Genomic DNA, 19,550 nt, shown 5'->3' with positions numbered 1-19,550 from the left:
TCACGCTTCAACAAGACCACCTCATCTGGACGACTACCATCACCCTAACAGGGTTCCAGGCTGTATTCTGACTCTGTCAGTGTTTTTGATATTATTGCATTTATTCTTTTTATCATTTTCCTATTAAATTATAATTCTGACTTGCGATCTCTCACTGGTTTGATTTCAAACTAGTACACCAATGTAATTTCCTGTGAATCTACAACAGATAGTAGTAAAAAGAGTTACTAGAAATCATACCATTTTGGATCTACTAAACTGGGCTGGTCAGTTTGCTTGTATCATGGACAGGTTGCCCGCAAAAATTTTATTTATTCTGTTGTTTGTAGTGTAATTCTTTGATTTGAAGATAAAACTTCAAAGAAATACAGGTGGCAGCACCATGCTTGGAAAGTAGATGTGTATAGGCTTACTCTTCTCCCAAACAATAGGCCTATTGGCCTACTTCATGGTCAAAAATCTCTCACTGCTGTGGATATCCAGCTCTTTCAGTTTTCTTTTCCAGCAGATCCCTACCAATGGATCACAGTTTCTTCTAGAATACAAAGCTACCAGACACATCTCTATTTATTTCACAGTGTTTTCCTGCATTTACACAATTTGTGTGGTTATGGAGATTTGTCATCTCTCTGGTCTTGCACCCAGATACAGATGTGCTTTTTGCCCTGACCCAAGAGCATGCACTATGATTTATTGTCTAGTGATACCACCAGCAACATCCAGGGCCATTGTGAGACATCAGAAGTCTACCTAAAATTCAGCTGCTTCCAAGAAGATGCAAGCTTGCAAATAAGAACCATTCATGTTCTACACCATCCTGCTTTTATTGAGTACTTTTTGTTTACACATTCTTATATTCTCTAATTTCTGCCATGACAACATATTACAAAGACAATTAAATAATACATAGGAGGCATATCCATTAATATCATCATTAAGTCAAGAAGGTTTTTTGGTACCTGTGTAAAGTTAACCAGGAATAGGTATTTTTCAAAATGACAGTTAACACAATTGACCCAAATTGCCTCTATTTTTTATACCTCGTGGTTCACTCATGCTGAAGATGATGGTACAAATCTTGCCGTGATTCTCAACAGCCAGTGTTAATTCAAGTATACTATTTTTACAGGAGATGGTTAAATACACTTATTCCTGATTTAACTATCAGGTACAAGGATGTTAAGACAAAAAGCTGAATTCCCTTCTTGGTCATTCCTGCCATCATTCAGCTCTGGAGTCAGCCTAGGTAGATGATTCAGGCAATTGGACAAATTTTGGTCCTGAGAAAACTGACAGACTGGGGACAAGCTGATGAAGTACTGCACTAACCTTTATCACTGAAGCTCTTCAAAACTGTGGCTTTCCAATCAAATGAACTGGAACTTACATTAAAAATTACCATCTGACTGTCTAAAAGGATAGTCTAAAGGAAAAAAAAATGCTATGGAATGAGAAATAATGATCTTGTATAATTAAGGTAGCAAATTATGTTGGACTCATATCTGTCATTGGCCCAAATCCACTAAGAATATTCCAACACTATCATTACATTCTCACAAGCTGATTCCTCAGCTATTATATATATTTTTTTTATAAAACTATAGACTGTACTTCACATTTTAATAGGAAAAAAAGTAGTCAATATATGCAACATTAATTATAAAACTGAGGGAAATTAAATCTTTCATTTAGAGAGATATTGGGTTCAGATTTATGTCATTTAAATTATCACCAGGATGATGGATATTTTCTCAGGTTAGAAGAAACCCCGAAAATATAAAAATACCAAAAAAAAGTTGGAAGTTCAAAAGTAAACAAGCAATTCTATGCTGCTGCAACAGCTTCTCACTATCAGCCAGAATTTTACTCATAGTATTGTGGATGCTAACTCTGAAACAGAGAGCCTGTAGAAATTACAGGCCACATAGCTTTCTCAGTCCAGCCTGAGAAAGTAGCCTGGGAATTCATAAGGAGGATTCAAAACAATCCTCAAAGACAGAAAACAGCCTTGCAGGTGCTGTTTCTCTGTTGCTTGTTTTCCTTGCAGGAGAAAGTCAGGGGGTGGTGAACCCCACTGACCAATGATGGTAATGTAGTAGTTTGCTAACCAATAAGAGTTTCCTTTCTGTACTTTTCATGTATCGGTCTATAAAACAGAGCTGGAGTAATAAACAAAGAAATTCTCCTAATCGACTCCATGAGAGTCTGTGTCATTTGTTCTCACTGTTCCTAATAGAGCGACATAGTATAAAAGCAAATATGACTCTTTCAGAAGATTAGACAGCACAAATGCACACCATGCAAGCTGCTGCTTAAAATACTTATTTTTTGAGAACAAGCTTAAAGGCTGAAATTACTACAAAATGAGGAAAATGTCAGCATTACTTAGTCTACATAATTTCTGCATAGCAGAAAACACTGAAGTCACAGACAACATGTGTACCCCTCTTTACTGTCTTCCCAGACTAAAGACCCAAACAAGCAATTTTCACCCACAGCACTGAATGGATGTTAACAAAGCAGTAAGTTAGCACTTCACCATTTCTGTCTTGAGTAGGAGCAACACATCACCACATCCTATCTATTTATATGATGAAACTCTGACTTCAATGACTTTGTGATGCATAAAAACACCCATCAAAGGTTGCGCGTCCAATCCACTTTCCTCTAAAAGCCGAATGAAAACTTGGCCTTGATGGTAATAGAAGAAGAAAGAAGATGCATTTTATATTTGTGAGCACAGGCAAAGCACAAGGTTTGTTGACAGACTTAAGAATATTCTTGTGGAATGTGAGAAGGAAGAAAGCTTTAATACTGCAGGTTTCTAATTTAAACTAGAAAAATACTGCTAGATTTCCAAAAGGGATTATAAAAACTTTAATAACAGCCCACAATTACTTTAAATTCAGAAGGGAGATAAGTTCAGATCCATTATCTGCAGTATCTATGACATTAGGGACACATTTCAGTGAACACATTTAAAATTTCAAAAAGCCCATAACCAGCATAGAAGGTTTCAAAGGAGTCATAAGAAGAAATACAATTTATTGGTGATTACAGGCATGAAAAAAGTCTAGTCAATATTTATATAGTCAGGAGGAAAGGGAGAGGGAAAAAAATTAAATCACTAAGGCAAATTAGATGACTTCCTAAAGGGAATATTCCTTGATCTGACTCTGCCTGTCAATCTACATCTAACTTACATGGGGACAGCATGGGAGCTTCCAGTGTAGGTGTGCAAGGAGAGGAAAGCAAGAAAGCTATGACAAATTATCCTTCCTGGCTGTCGATGGCAGAGTTATTGCACCTTGCTTGCACGACCTGCTACCAACCACTATTGCAGAATATCCATAAACACTGTCATGTACTGTCATGAAACTATTTGAGACCGCCTTTATCAGCTTCAGGTTGCTGTGGCACAAGCCAAGTGATCTCACACCAGCTGACAGTGCATCAGTGCTACAGCCACACTGTGACACCTGCTCACCCATACCAAAATACAGGATCAATTCAATTATCATACTGAACCAGTATCATGGTCTAATAGTTTCCTTCTCCATCTTATTTCTGTAACAAACTTAAGATTATTTTTAATGAAATAGAACATGACACACCACAGCTACAGTTAAAGCAAAAAGATAGATTCATATATTGGGGAACAGGAAAAGAACACACTTTTGAGGACTAAATTTCATGTAAGTAGGTATAATTTAATTTACACCCACTGAAATTCCAACATGAGACAGAACTTGCTGCTCAATTGATAGTTCAGCTGTAACTAACTATAACTTCAACTATTTAGCTCTACAGCATACCATAGACATATATTATCCTCATTTTCAGAGAGACTCTGAAGCAGCTCAAAATATATAGCAAGCCAACAATAGCACCACAAATACATGGTTCCCCATCCTATATTCAAAGAGCATCCTATATTCCAAGAGCATGGTATTTTTCATTCTTGTTCATTTTTCAACTGGCTATCACGATGTCATTCTGGAAGAAAAAGAGGTTTTTGCCTTTTCATCTATTAAACATGTTGAACAAGTCTCAGAGCTGATTAATAATCCTTCCACGCAAAATCTGAGCCCTGCCACAGCCAAAACAAACAAAAAATGCTTTAAGCAACTCCAGTGCAGGTCATCCTAAAGACAAGGATGGAACACTTTGCTGCCAACAGCATTACAATCAGGTATCAGGCTTATCCTCCTCAATTAAAGGCTTTTAAAATTGCTGATAGAGGATGTAAATGGTTTTCTTCTACTACTCAGACCTTTACTAAACATCTCCATGACCTTGTTTCATGCTGGCTTTTCCTAAACAGAAAAGGTGCTGCACCCCACACATTTTTTGCATGTACTGCAATTGCTACAACCACTAAAGCTTTTTATCATAACTGCTTCCAGTTCACTTCCATAAGGGTATCAGAAAACAGACAACAGACATATGTCACATGACAGAGACCATTGGCTTTTTAAAAAGTGTGTTTGGTGGGTATGCTCTGAGCAGAATTAGGGAAAGTAATGGTAATTAATGTCCTGACCACCTGGGTCCTTTTCAGTTCTACACTAAAAATAAAATATTAAAAATTAGAAAGTAAATATAATTTTAAAAACCCAATCTGTTGCAAAATAGCCTACACTATCCTACCATTTATTTCTCCAAACTGTTTTCTGCCATTTTATTACTTTCAAGTTGGCATGACAGAAGAATGTCAAGTGAACAAGGAGTATACAACTTACCTTTCATATCCTCCCATGCTGGCCCACTCCTCTCAACAACTTTATCAGTTTATGCTTTTTAATCTATGCTGAATTAACTTCCTTAAATATTTGTCTTTTTGCTTCCCTTCACCCTTCAAGAACAAAGCTTTCTTTCCTACCACACAAAACAAAATTATTACAAATTCTACCCAACCACTCCTTGTAATATATTCTTGCTTTAAAACTCTTCTACCTCATTTTCTACACCTGGTGCTTGTTATACTGCAGGCAGTTTGTAAAAACAGATGGTACATACAACTAAATGAGAGGATCCCAATTATACCGTAAGTTCAATTTGAAGAACTGAAGACTTACAGTCTTACTTTCACTGCAACAAGCTTTGTTTGCAAAAGCTTATATTTTAATTGCGACCATGTACCCTATATTAAAATCAGATGGAATGCTTGAAGCCTTGTTTCATGATCTGGTATAATAGCCTTTTGCTCTTCATGGTAACTAATGTGACAGAAAATTAAGATAATTGCTATGGAAAATTATCTCCCCAAATTATAATTCAATGAAATAACTGAAAATCACTAAAGCTGAAAAATCACCTTAGACGAAAAAAAAAAAAACTTCCTATGGTGACTCAACTTTCATTTGGCAAAGTAAAGAGAGAGGAGTCTTATCAGACTGTTTATTACCCTTATTCTAGGGTGATGTTGCAATATTTCTTCCTATTTTATTAAAATATTTAGTAATTCTTCTGTAATCTCTATTTACACTATTGCTTCTAAAGCTGATGCACAGTGGTTGCCATTTCCTCTGGAATCTTGACTCCAAGAAACAGCACTGAGCTAAACAAATATCATGAGAAATACAGTGCAAATCCTAGCAGCAGTATAGAACTATTTCTGCAAAGTTTAAAAGATATAACTTAAGATACAGGTTCCTAAAAACAACTGTGCATATTCCAGTCATCTTTATACTTGCTGACTATTCCATTGTAGAAACAAGCAGCAGAGTGTGACTGCTACACTGTCTGGTAGAACAAATGTGGTTGGTTCTGACTGCCCTACAGAGCTCTAATGAAAAGGCAGCTTTAGGAACACTTTTTATTAGCCTTAATTTTCTTATAAATACTTGTCTGGTACACAAGAAAACTATAAAGAATTGTTACTAGACCTCATTCAAGTTCTTCTTGAGGCTTATTGGAAGCACTACACATGTGAAAAGCATTATTGCCATTTAACAGAGATGCTGAAATCACAGGCCAATTTAAATTAAAAATAAGGTAAGCTTCAGGTTTCCTACGTGCTCCTAGCAGAATTGAAGGGGAAACAAGGGATAGCAGGCTGAAAATCCTGTGATCTCAGACCAAGGGAACAAATTATTAAATAGACCAAAGTCTTCCCTCACACCATTCTTTGCTAAAACACCAGCTCCTTACTTTTTTGCACCTCCCTGTACTTAGAAAAAAATCACCCTTCTTCAAAAGAGCCAAGACCCAGAATGAAGTCATGACACAGATTAGTCCACATCATGCACATTTTCCAGTACTGCTCACAAGTCCAGGGGTCAAATAGCTCTGCTCATCAGGTGGCACTGGTTCATCCAAGCTTCTGCAAGGCTGTCTACCAAATCCAAGGGAGCTGTTTTGTCAGGAGGCGTGTGCAAGCACCTGAATGAACCTTTATTTCTCAGTTACTGGATCACATCAAAAAAGGAGTTTAAAATGCTGAAGTTCAAGAATGTTAGCAACAAAACACAACATTCAAATAAATTCTGGCTGTTTTCTATGCTGCACAAACTAATGATTGGTTTTCTCCTAACACATTTAGCTTTTCCCATTTCCTTTGAGTTTGTGTACTGCAAAGGCTGATCTTAGTTTTCTTCCCTCCTGCTAGGTAAGACATTAACTCAGAATCAGCAACACATTAGGCAAGTGATCATTCACATTTTCTCAGTACAACTACAAAGGTCTATCAGAATGACTTTCTGTTATGTTCCTGTGGAATACACTGGAAAGAGTACAGAAAAACTCTCCTGAAATTATTTTGTAAGTGACAAACACAGTATCACTGATGATTGCAAGTCAGTTCTTCACAGCTGTAAGTGTGAAGCTTTCAATAGCTTAAAACCTCACACACAGAACTGGGGAGTCCATATTCCCATGTCCATATTCCCACCAAACAAAACCTTATCAACTAAATCGATAGCACTATAGAAAAAAAGATAATCACAAATCTCATGCAGTAGACTTAAAGATGGCAATAGCCAGAGAAAAACGTTCTGATAGAGTTTGATGAGCAGGAACAACAAACAACTCTAAAATAAAAAGAAGAGTCAAGAAGATTAAAATTAAAAAACAAATTAAAACACAAATGTATGTTGGACACCTAACCTTAACCAATGTTGTTTCAGGTGTAATAATTCATGGAAATTATAAGACTTTGGCATTTATAATAGAAAACAAGAACTATCAAAATTCAAAAGTTTTTGCAAAATAGTTTTCTGGGCCATGACTAAACACAAATTTGTCAGTACTGGTCTTCAATTTACCATGAGACAGGGTAGCAATGTACATTAGCTTCGAATTACACAAAGAACAATGATGGATTAAATGTGCACTTGCTTTTTTTTCCCTGCCTCCAGGAAAAACTCTTCACAGCCTCCCAATCACAGGGAAACTGAACAAGTGCATCCAGAGTTAATCAGATTAACAAGCCTAGCATCAGAAAGTAACCTTCACCCAAATGTCTTTAACAACTCCTAACCTGCTCATAACTTTATCCTAATATTTCTTTTGACTTTCTTGATATAAATTGATTTTAATTTCCCTGATTCCAGGAATTATTAAGTTAACCAGTGAATCCTAAGCAAGAGTAACTACTGAAAGCATTACTGAAGAATATCTTGATCAGGCAGATGTATCTTGTATTCCAAGGTCCTCTCAGAGAGCACTGAGCCTATAAGATCTGAAGGAGCAACGTGAAGATGAAACACACTTTATCAGTCATATCATTAAGTATCTCCTCCAATTTGCATATAAAACAACACACAAATAAATTACCATAATTTAGTATTCAGGCTTTACAGAGACCAAATGACACTACTCAACTCCTAGTTCTCTTCTGCCTATGCAGATCCATACCAAAACCCTTTTAACAGTGAGATTTCTTTTTAATTGGTACTAATACCTCTTATGTTGAAAAGAAATTCTTTCAAAGCATTGAGTGGAAAAAAAGAGTAAGTACCGAAAAGTTAAAACAAGTAAAAATATCTAAATTTTGACAGGAGAAATAAACAAAGGATTTTAAAGAGACTAGGACACTTTGCCTCTTGAGGGATGTACCTCTGCACTTTATAGAGCCTCTTTACTACTTCTTAAGTTTAAAACAAAACCAACTACAGCAACAGCCTAAACAGACAACTGGTCTTTTGGTTGAAAATTTTTGTGGGCACAGAGACTAGCCTACAGTATCAAACTTGTATCTCCTCTTTACCCTAATGCCAATTTTACAAACCTCAAAAAAGTAAGAAAAAAAGAAATTAATCTGACATAAAAGTTGCACATATGTTTCTAATACATGCAGATACTTCTTCTTATACTATCCTAGACTTACAGCTCTACAGTCATTCAGATCTGTTTTTAATCTGTGTCAATTCTAAACTAACCTGAAAAGGAAAGAGTAGAGCAGCAAGACAGTGGTGAGCAGCACCTCCACCACCTGCATAAAGAGGATTGCTCACCTCCCACATATACAGGTGTGTGACCTCTCCAGTGAACTGAAAGAATGCAGCACACCTACTTTCAAAGTAGAATCCGTTCATAACAAAAAGGTGTCAAGATTGGAACTGCAGGATAGATTGAAAATTTCAGAAAGTTAAAAATTCTTTGTCTAGTCCAAATCATCCCACGTGTGGTTAAAATACTGCCTAGAAGTGAAATTTTGTACCACAGAAGAATTAGGAATTATTCTAGGAATGCTGTTATTTCAGGAGGTAAGTATCATCTCTGCTTACGTGCTGCCTTTTTCCCAACTTGGAAATGAAACCTGAGATAATTTTGGTACAGAGGTAATATAAAAGAGGATGTTTATTTGAAGGCTTTCAGGGACAGTTATGGAAAGATGTCCACAAAAGCCCATCTCCACACAGATGAGTACACATTTATAGGCTTTAGGAAATTAGCATAATCTGCAAAAAACACCAATTACGAGGACAAATGGTGATTCAATCTCCCCGCCAGGTCAAGCCTCTTCTCTGGAGTACCCCCCTCAGCACTAGCTGTACTTTGTCCATGAAAATGTATCTCAAAGAGTTGTTGTGGGCCTTGGTTCCCGGGAAGAACCAAGATAGCACAGGGGCCTTGTACCCTCTGGGGCTTGGAGCTCTTGGAGGTTTTTCTTTCTGTCTAGGGAAAGGCCATGGAAAACCAGCTGCAAATACAATAGGCTACAGAACTACAAATACATGTGCAAAGAATACAAAGAACATATAAAAGGAAAAAAAGGTAAAACCCAAAATAGCATCATATGGGGCTCCCTAAAATCTTCAATCCAGTATCCTTTCCCAAAAGGTTTATCAATAGTTTCATCAAAACATCCTCTAGAAAACTTCTTTCCAATAAAATTCCATTTTAAGTTTACTAAACCACCCTAGAAATCTGCTTGTAAGAGTTCATTAAATGTCACTGGACTTTATCTTACTGCTAGTTCATGACAGAGGTGGCATATACCTCACTATTCTTACAAATGTGAGGACCTGAAATTAGGCAATCTTTAAAATTGCTATAATTCTATCAAACATCACAATCTCTTTTATTTATCATTAATTGGAAATTTTTCAACTATTTCAAAATGTGCAAAAAGTTAATTCTGACACAGTATGAGTAGTTGCAATTCTGTGCAAAACACCAAGCCCATATTTGGTCTAACAAAAGTCATTTAGGCCTGAGGTATAGTCACTTACAGGTTTACAGTCAACATGGTAGGAACAGAGTTTATTCAATGTCTTAAAGAGGTTCACATTGTTCTGTCTGCTAGTATTGAAAGAACCATAAATGTATACTAGAAATTTAATTCTTTATCCCACATCCATTAAATGTCTCAAAGGACTCCAGGGCCACCTCCTCACACATGTAAGTAAAAGCTGAAGAATAAAAAGCAAGGACTGATTTTATCTCAAGGTTATAGAAACATCATTAAACCATAAAACCACGCTGTAAAAAAATTATCTTGACATTAGAAAATGTCTCAGTGGAGTTAAAGCCTTACCACGTAATTAGCTGCAGATAATTCTGTTTAATACTGAGGATCAGAATTTTAAAACAGTCACAACCTTGATAAATGGCACGCTAAATAAACTGAAGCTTGCAAAAAGTGATCAGATAACAAAAATGAGAAAATTCAACTCCAGCTCAAAGGACAGTTGATACAAAAGCAAATTGTCTAGTAAGGACAGGGCAACACTGTCAGAAAGATAGGTACATAACCCTTCTGAAACACCTCCCCATACAGTACAGCTGGTATTTTCCACAGATCTTGTGCAATCTAAAAAGACATTGGGGTGAAATTCTGCCCCCATGGAAAGAAATGGCAACATTTTCTTTGATTTTCAATGGGCAGTTTCTACACATACACACTCAGGGGGATTCTCTGACTATTAGGCATCACAAGCAGTTGAATAGAACTATAATTAATTTTCACAAAGACAAGAGCAGGGGACAGCATAGAAGGAGGACTCTTTTAAAGAGCTTCCGAGAAGCTCTTTTGACCTAAAACAGGTTGGAGATTTTCCAAGAACCATCTGGTATTTAGTCACCTCACCGCGGGATAATTTTTCTCTTTTGTCTGGCAGTCTGTTTATTTTCCTTCTCGAGGATCCAGCATCAAACAGAATAAAAAATGACCTTTGACTGGATCTTTTTGTGGCATGCAATGAAAGAACTGATCCAAAAAAGTTCAATGTTCGAATAAGCACCTACTGAACTTTAAAGGAATGTTGGAAGCAGTTGGGAAAACAAGATTACATCTTGAAGTTATGTATCTGTAGCATTTCTTTATTCTATGACCACACAGGGAAGTCATCACAGCTGGTCTTCTTTAGAGTTAAACCACAGAGAAGTGACTGCAGAAATCTTACCAGAGACTTTACATTTCCAAAGTCTTAAATTTTACCTGCTGAGAATAAGCATCCCTATACAGCGTTAAAAAAAAACAACTTTGAGTGGACAGCCAGCTCATCTTCCAAAGAACATTCCATGTGTTCTGCCATTCCCATGGAACATCTGCTACTACTTCCTTAGGAATGTGGGAATACTAAATTAATATTTTAATACAATATCACACCCGTAACTCATCAATCTTGGCAAACTGATTTGACAACCAAATTGGGAAAGTCATAAAATGCCACATGGAAAATTAGAGGATGACGACAAGGTCTTACAAAAAGCTTGACAGTTGTGCTTGACTGAACTCTGAACAAGATACTAATTTTACTCATGTAGAGCACATGGCTGTTGACTGCTCTTTTCTCCCAGACACTCACCTGTCCAGTCAGATTCTTCTATCCCTTCTGCCAGTTCTTGTTAGTATTAATGATACCAAGTATTTGTACACATGACAGGTCTATGTCATTTGCTCTCCATTTTCCCAGAGCAGACTGTCACACAGATTAAGCAAAACCAGAGAAAGAAATGAGCCCTAGTCTAATGGACAAAAAAATCTCAAACCAAAAACAACCACCCAAAAACTCAGCGCTTTGCGCTACATTTAATAGGGTGGGGAAAAATTCACAGTCAACATACAGAATACATCGAGTTAAAAATATCTTTGTGATACCAAAGGTACAGTGGCGCAAATGTTATCATTAACAGGAGCATTCCCAGTTCTCCAGTTAACAAGACATGCAGCTGGGAAGTGTTGGATTGTCACTCTGCTCTTGATGGCCACTTACATCACCTTGGTAAACTACACAGGAGGGGAGAGGAGGTGCACATATATGCACATGCTTGTTCATGTGTACACATAAAAAAATAAACTTTCTGCATTTTCTTCACCAGTGTTCCAATGTGTTAAGTGATCATCACACAGTTTCTGTAAAGCCCCCTGGCCATTCTCCACCTTAAGCTTATTAATACATAGAAGGCAACAACATTTGGAAGGAATTTCTTACAAGCTGCAACTCAGCTCAAACTGATGATCTGAAAATCAGTTTTATCTTCAGCTGCACAAATTCTCTACACCAGATAACACAATGTGCATGTTTCATGTGAAATTCATCAACAAAGCTCAGGCCAAACCAGCAAGCCAACACAAGACAATAAAACAACTTGAGTGGAGACGACAAAGTACTTAAGGGGCTTGATCTATGCACCCTTTTGACTGGGTCTCTTTCAGACTGTGAGATTTTTCAGGTAAAATTGTAACTTTACATCATAAGAGTCTAATCACCAGTAAAAATAATAATAAAAAATTTAAAAAAAAGAAAAAACCAGAGTCGATTATATTGCTCCTACTCATGTCCACAGCAAAAAATAAGAAGGTTCTGTAACTTGTGTAACAAACAGATCTCTATTCAATTAAAAAAAAAAAATTTATAGCATTTTTCATTTCTGCCAAAAAGACGCACTCTTTAATTTATATCAGAAGTAAAAAGATGTTAGACTTCGGCTTACTTCATAAGAATACACTTACTAAAACAACCAAAACATAAATAAGTTAAATTCTGCCATAACATTTACCTTATCGATCAATTAGAAATCAAAAAAATTAAATGGAGTTAAAACTATAAGTACTCTTCATATAAAATATTTCTGCTAGCATTGTTTGAATTTAGCATCCTGAATCAAAAGTAATAAAATATCTACACCAAAAGCCAACAATATTTAGTTAGTAACACAATAAACAATATACTGTGGAATCTAATTTTAAGTACTTTATATGTAGTCTTCTAGAATAAATTATCCACAAGGCCTCTGGAAAAAGAAGCTTGTAGGATACAGTACTATCACAAACATTAGCATATACCTCTAGACAAAATGGGATGGGAGTATATCTTCAAATATATTTCACTTTGCAGAAAAATTCTAGGCTGAAGAGTGATGTTATATGTTCTTTATTACTGTGAAAAAATTACTCAGGTTGATTGACTTGATTATATTTGAATTTTCTTGCTTTTTTTCTCACCCAACAACTTTAACATGATAATTTTAAAAAGGAAAAAGAAAAAAAATATCCTCTGGCTAGTGCTTTAATTTTGAAGTGCTGCAATTATATTAAAGTTATACTACTTCTTAAATACTGACTAAATAAACAAGTTTGAACTCACTTTGTCATATATCACATTCTAATGTATCTACTGAACTCCCACTCGGAAATAAATTGTGAACACAAGGAAAAGATAATTTATGAGTTGTCAAGCAATGAGATTTTAACACTTACTTTTGTGAAGATCTGAAAAAAGTCAATTGCAGGTGGCAATTGAGACTCATCCTGGATCTCAGTTTTCAAATACAGTTGCAAAGTCTGCGCAAGGTGCCTGAGGCCATCTTTCATTTCTTCACTTAACCGTTCAGTGTCTTATGGGGAAAGAGGAAAAAAAGTAGAACATGTCATAAACAGAACATTTCACCAACGTTTTTAAAACATCCAATGGCAGCCATATAGTCTAGACATTTCCAGACCAGGAATTAATCTTGACAGAGGGCAATTTTGACAGAGAGCAGACATTTCTCATTTTTTGTGACAGTTACCTATCAACACACAGAAGAGTTTATCAGGTTGCTACTGCCAAATCATATGAATACAACAGCAAGTTAAAGATCAAAGGCCGATAGGTAAAGCAGATGTGTAAGCAGATGTCAGACATTACATACAAAAATTAGGCATCTGGGTTTGTAACGTTAACCACATTAGAAATATGCTTGGAACTTTATGCAGCAGTGCATACTTTTATACTGTATTCTCCATAAATGTGTAAGAAACATTTTATGCTGGCAGATGAAACAGAAAAGTATTTATGAACAAAAGGAGTTTAATACAGAGCAACTTGCAAACAATGAATATGAAAGAATATGAAGTAAGTATCACTTTATTATAAGGCACCACTATTCATGTTCAGCAGCTAGAAATCCTGAAGCAGAAAGAATCACAGTGCCTCATTTTCTAATTAAGTGATTATGGATGCATCAGGTCTCCGGTAACATAGAAAGTGAAACTGCTGCTGCCCTAGCAAGTTCACTGCCTGACTACCTGATTCACACTTTCCTTTTCCTACCAGTTAGTACAAAAGGGAGAATGTGAAGCTCAACATATTCAAGCACCAGCCTATAACAAAAGGCAGAGAATTATGATGCACTATGAATCAATTTTATCTCTGCATAATGGTGAAGTGCTATTTTACTATAAACATCTGCAGATGCACAGAGCACTACCCAAGTGCAGTTAACACTGTGGATGTTTGCAAGTGATTTTGCAAGCATGAATGAATGCAAATGTTAGAAATCCAGACATGTATGTTTTTCACAATGTACAGAAACTCTCTGGTATAGAAAAGTATAATATTTATGAGGACTGTGTCTTCAAAGAAGCAGCAGACTTTTAGATGACTAAAACGATCAAGTTCAAAAAAGATAAAAGAAAAATTATAAACACACACTTGCATTTCTTATATAATATTCCTCTGAAAACAAAAATGCTTTTTCCTTCAAATGTAATTATTAAAGACAATATGTGATTTCCCTTAAACTATCTATACACTGCAAAATGTGTTATAACATAGAGGGAAAGGTATGGTTTGTTTCATTATTGGCAAATAAAACAACCCTAGACTAAAGAAGATAAATCATATAAGAAGCATGCTACAAATGGACACTGTAGCTTAGGACAGATGTGAACATGAATACCAAAACCAGCTGGAACTTCAGGGAGAACTGATAGAGATGGAAGCAGAATGCAATTATCCACACTGGAATTTTTCCAGGACATCAGAGTTAATGATCAAAAAAAAAAAAAAAATTCATGGGAATTTTAATGGAAAATTATCAAGACCTGGTTTTCTGAGCACATAAGAAAACAAAGCCAAAAGCAAAATGAAATTTGTGAATTTTTCAATTTTTCGTTTTTAAGAAACTTTTTTCAATTGCTTAAGATACCTGGTGTGAGAGACAAAATGCTATGAAAGGCCTATGAAAAATATTTTAAATAAGGCATGGGGATTTGATTATGTAACTCTGATACTTATACAACTAAAGAAGAAAAAAATATCTGCCCCAAAATACAGCAGACAAACTATTTTCTGAATACTGAGTCTTGGTAAGTAAAAACAAAGATGATTTCTAAATTACTGTAACATATAGAGACCCCAGAGAACTAAGGAAGGAAGGAATTGTCTAGAGATAAATGAGAACTAGCAAAAGTGACAATGCTCAGGGAGACTCCTCCTACTTATTCTGAGTTTCAGGGCATCTAAAGGAATTTCAAGGAACTATGGAGATTGGGAAAAAACTTCATAAGGGGCTGGATGCCTCCACATGCTTTGTGGTTTTTCATGTTTTATATGTTTTAGCAGATAATTATTCAATAGTGTAGAAAACTTTACATGCTTGTATTCATTTGTATGTCTCCCACACTAAAAATCAACCAACAGTATAAAGTAATGTTGAAAAGTAACAGTGTAAAGCAAAATGAGACAGCATAGTGTCAATAACTATTTTCAAAAATAAAATATTTTGGAATTACAAGTATGGAGGAAAAAAACCAAAAAAAGATAGAAAGAGTATCAATGAGAATTCTGTCACATTTGTGATTAGTGTTGAAACATTATCTTCTTATTATAACTTATCATATATTATATTATAACTTATTATATAGTGTATCTTCTATATACTTATTATATTAATGAAAATGCATTTCTGACTTTCCCATAAATCCCACTAAGTACACAAAGAAACAAAAAGTTTATCAATCAATACCACTCAAACTGTGCAGCAACTGGGGAAACTGTTATGAAATAACAGGAGCTTTTGGAACATACAGAGGCAGCAAAAAACATCACAGCTACTACCAGCTCTCACACCAACCCAAAACACTTTTGGATTATTTTAACTCCAGAACCATAAGGACCATCTATTCACTCTAACAAGGATGCCGGGAGAACAACACAAGTAAAGAGTTAGATAAAACCTTTACATAAGATTATGCATACGCCGTTTGTACTGTAGTCTGAAGTATCAACTTCATTTAATGTGTAATGTCCTAAACACTTTGTGCTGTGGAGTTAAGATTCCACAGGAAATGTTATTAAGACTCAGAGTAAGTACAGATGAAACACTACCTGTGGATCTCTCATTTGTCTTCTCCTAAACTGGCTATGTACCAGTTGTTTCTGTATCAGTGAAAGGACAGTCATCCCATCTATATCACAGGCCATATCACCATTTCCTTCAGAATGAGAATTTTAGCAGAAGCTTCTGCCCCTCTACAGACTTTTGGACTTTTTATCCACCGCAGATCAGGCCTCTTCAACACCAAGCTTCTCTCCTGACAACTTATCACAGTCCCCTTGTCTCCAGTCAAGTCAAGGAAAGCTGAGATCATCTCCTGAAGGGTACTGACAAACCCTAGTTTGTATGGAACAATCAGTTACAAAAAAATCTTTGTCTAGGCTAGAGACAACTGCTATACAAGTGATCCATATTTAATTTTTCAAGGGAGACTCTTCTGTTGAGTTCCTCCTGTGCCACTCTGCAATCCACCATTGGTACAATACTCTTTCTTTGGATCCCAGCAGTGTAACGAAGCATAAAAGTCCATAGTCTACATCATTTTAACTTAATTTGAAGCACCTGTTTTCCATAAACCTTTGTTACACGAATTAAGAATATCCATTGCAGAAAATCACCATGTCTTAAATAGCTGAAATCTATCCATTTTAATTTGCTGCCTTATCAAGGTCTTTTGCCCTTGCAGTTTGGGAGAAGGCAGAAGAATGTCAGGGTGCTCAGAAGTAAAATTAATGCTATGTATTGCATTTTTTATGTTTATATGGGTTTTATTTCTAACTAACTACACCAATTGATCAAGGTGGTTTGTAGCGAAAACTCTGAATATTAAAAAAACATTGAGGTAATCAAAATATTCACATTACCCTCCACAAAATCCCTCTAAATAAGATGCAAAAATGAACCAAGGATGTATGTCTTCTAACTCTTCAAGATGCCACAAAATATGAAAAAAATGTTTCCTATTTCAACATTTTCTCTACTGAGAGATTTTAATGAGCATCATTTTCTACCAAGCAGCTGAAACTTGTGAAACCACAAAAGTAATAACTGCAGTTTCATCTTTTTTCTCTATTGAAAGGTCATGTATATGAAAAATATACATATATCCATTTTAAGTTTAACTTTCCTATTTCTGGAAGTTATTTTGAAGCTTTATGCAATAGCACATAGGTCTTAAGAAGTAAAACCTCAATGTAAAAATATATGTACTATTGTATATAGTATGTAGTAAGACAGTCACTGGGTAAATTAAAAAATGAGAAGGCAAGATGTTCATTGTAAAATGAGAAAATAAAAACACTAAAGCAAAAAAAAAACAGATGAAGGTTTTGCTTCAAGACAACAGACATGTTTTTCTTTTTATCTTTGAAATAACTGTTCCTTCCCACAGAGGTTTTTGTCTTTGATTCTGTCACTCTACAAGCAAACATTCAGAAGGCAAGTTGCAGGAAAATCAGATGGCCCTTTCATAAAGCAGACCTTGGAAGTATTTTCTGAATTCTGGCTGGCAATTACTTACTCGACTGAAGATCATAAAAAGAGTAGAGTCTCTCAGAAGGGCATACTGATTGTCTGAGCTGTAGAGGAAAAATATAATTAACACTTACATAGTATGTTTTATCTTGAAAACACTCTACAAGACAGATGATTCCATGTAAGATAATTAGGTAAGGCCTACAGCATCAACATCAATCCAGGACTTTGCATAAACTATCCTAAAAAACTGTATTTCTTTGTTGCTACAGGACTTTCTAACAATTTTAAATTTTTAACACTTTAGCAGCTTACCTTTAGTAACATACTTTAGCCCTTCAGAGCATAATTTAAATCAGCTTATGAGGTTTGTAGTTTCAGAGTTTATGTGACTATAATTAATGCACAGTATTGCTAGGTACATATTTGCCCTTTAAAATTATCATGCACAAACTCTTCACAACAATGTATAAAATAAATGTGAAATCATGCTTTACCACCTCAGACCGCAACAGCAGCCCGCACTTTTATCCAATATAGACAGCATCTTAGCAGGTTCAGCCAAAAAAAAAAAGAGCAAATCCCTTTGGATTTACAATCCCACACATGTATAATCTGCTTAAACTAACAGAAAATTTAGTCCATATAGAGTGATCAAACCATAGGAATGTCAAACACCCAGGACTTTCAAGTGAGTTTAGAAAAATATTAAAAAAGGTAATTGAGATTAAGAGAACCCAACATGGAGAGCACGGCATTATGCCCTCTAAAGAATGGGCTAGCTGCCAGTGCTTCTGTGCTTACCACTCATTCAAATACCAAATGAGGCTTCCATTAGGTTAATAAAAAAGCACCAATAACTTCTATAATATTGAAGGGAAAACAGTGTTTCCCTTTGTTTTCCTTCCAGACTGGAATAAGCTTAGAATACTACCACATAGCCATGGGAAAGGAAAGTCAATAAACATGTACTTTGAGCTTAGTTATGTCCATTTTGGAATCTCTTGATCCTTCCAGCATTTCTGCAAATTAATCAGTAAATTTGCAATGCAATTTGCAGTCTAATTTTTTTCAGCATTCCCAGTCACTTCAGCCTTGTGGCTCATAATTACATTAAAAATGTAGAGTGAGAAATCATTTTTCAGAATTTGCTGCACCGAATCAATCTAAAAGAACATCACTTACTAGTTTAAAAACAATCCTGCCAGCAAGTCTGACAGAGTCTGGAGGAAAATTGGGCTCGATGCTCTTAAGACACCTGCATTCCTGCTTGTGGTCCATCCAAGCTTCTTTCTATCAGGATATTTTAAAAAGGAAGAAAAGGAAAATAAAGTGCATTTTATTTTACATAACCTGTATTTTAATATATTGTATATATATGTAAACATATATGTATAACTATATATATATAGTTACCTATAGTTATATATGCACACAAACAGGCTCAAAACAATGCACACTGATTCTCATACATTGTGGCATGAAGCAGTGACAGTATGTAGCTGCTTCCCAAGATTGGAGAGAAATAGAAAGGATGCTATCTAACATACACAAAACTCTAGGCACATGTTCACTCAGCAATCAAGCCTGCAGAAACCTTCAGAGTCCATCCACTGCACTAAATGCAGCTGCTCTAATGCAGTGGTCAAGTTTTCAGTGCTGCAAAAACTGTCCCCAAACATCCCCAAGCTGATGAAGTATCAATGCCCACAGCTGGGAGGACTGATAGCAATATTTTTCTCTAGTTCAGACCAGGAGTGGTCACTGATACCAAAACAGAAGACAGAATCAAAAATATTTTATTTGCATATATTACCCAAACCTGATATTTTTGTTTCATGGGCCACTTAGGTTTGAATGGCAGAGACAGACTAACACTTCCATAGCAGGGAAGATTCAGGATGACTAGATAATGGAAACATTGAAATAAGTTTCTTTTTTTCTCTACCATTCATTCTTGCCACTAATCATTCTAGATTAGTGCAGAAGAGCAGCAAGAATGAGTTTACAGCTAAAGAAACATGTCGCAAGAAAATTTCTGATCACCTCTTTTTCCTGTCTTCAGTCTCTACAAGCAGAAACTT

At 35.7% G+C, this 19,550-nt stretch overlaps 1 protein-coding gene across 1 annotated transcript in view; it reads right to left on the bottom strand.

Moving 5' to 3' along the window:
- SMYD3 (SET and MYND domain containing 3) overlaps nucleotides 1–19,550 on the bottom strand; it is a 405,436-nt gene that overhangs the window by 331,836 nt on the left and 54,050 nt on the right. The window contains exons 3-5 of the mRNA XM_015623163.3: nucleotides 18,652–18,759; nucleotides 17,513–17,570; nucleotides 13,151–13,287 (exon numbers count right to left, since the gene is read on the bottom strand). Of these exons, the coding sequence (XP_015478649.1) occupies nucleotides 13,151–13,287; nucleotides 17,513–17,570; nucleotides 18,652–18,759 (303 nt within the window). The remainder of the gene's footprint in view (nucleotides 1–13,150; nucleotides 13,288–17,512; nucleotides 17,571–18,651; nucleotides 18,760–19,550) is intronic.

Source organism: Parus major, chromosome 3 (assembly GCF_001522545.3).
Source record: "Parus major isolate Abel chromosome 3, Parus_major1.1, whole genome shotgun sequence".
NCBI lineage: Eukaryota > Metazoa > Chordata > Aves > Passeriformes > Paridae > Parus > Parus major.
The sequence above is the reverse complement of the archived record's forward strand: the minus strand, read 5'-3'. Positions and strand labels throughout refer to the sequence as shown.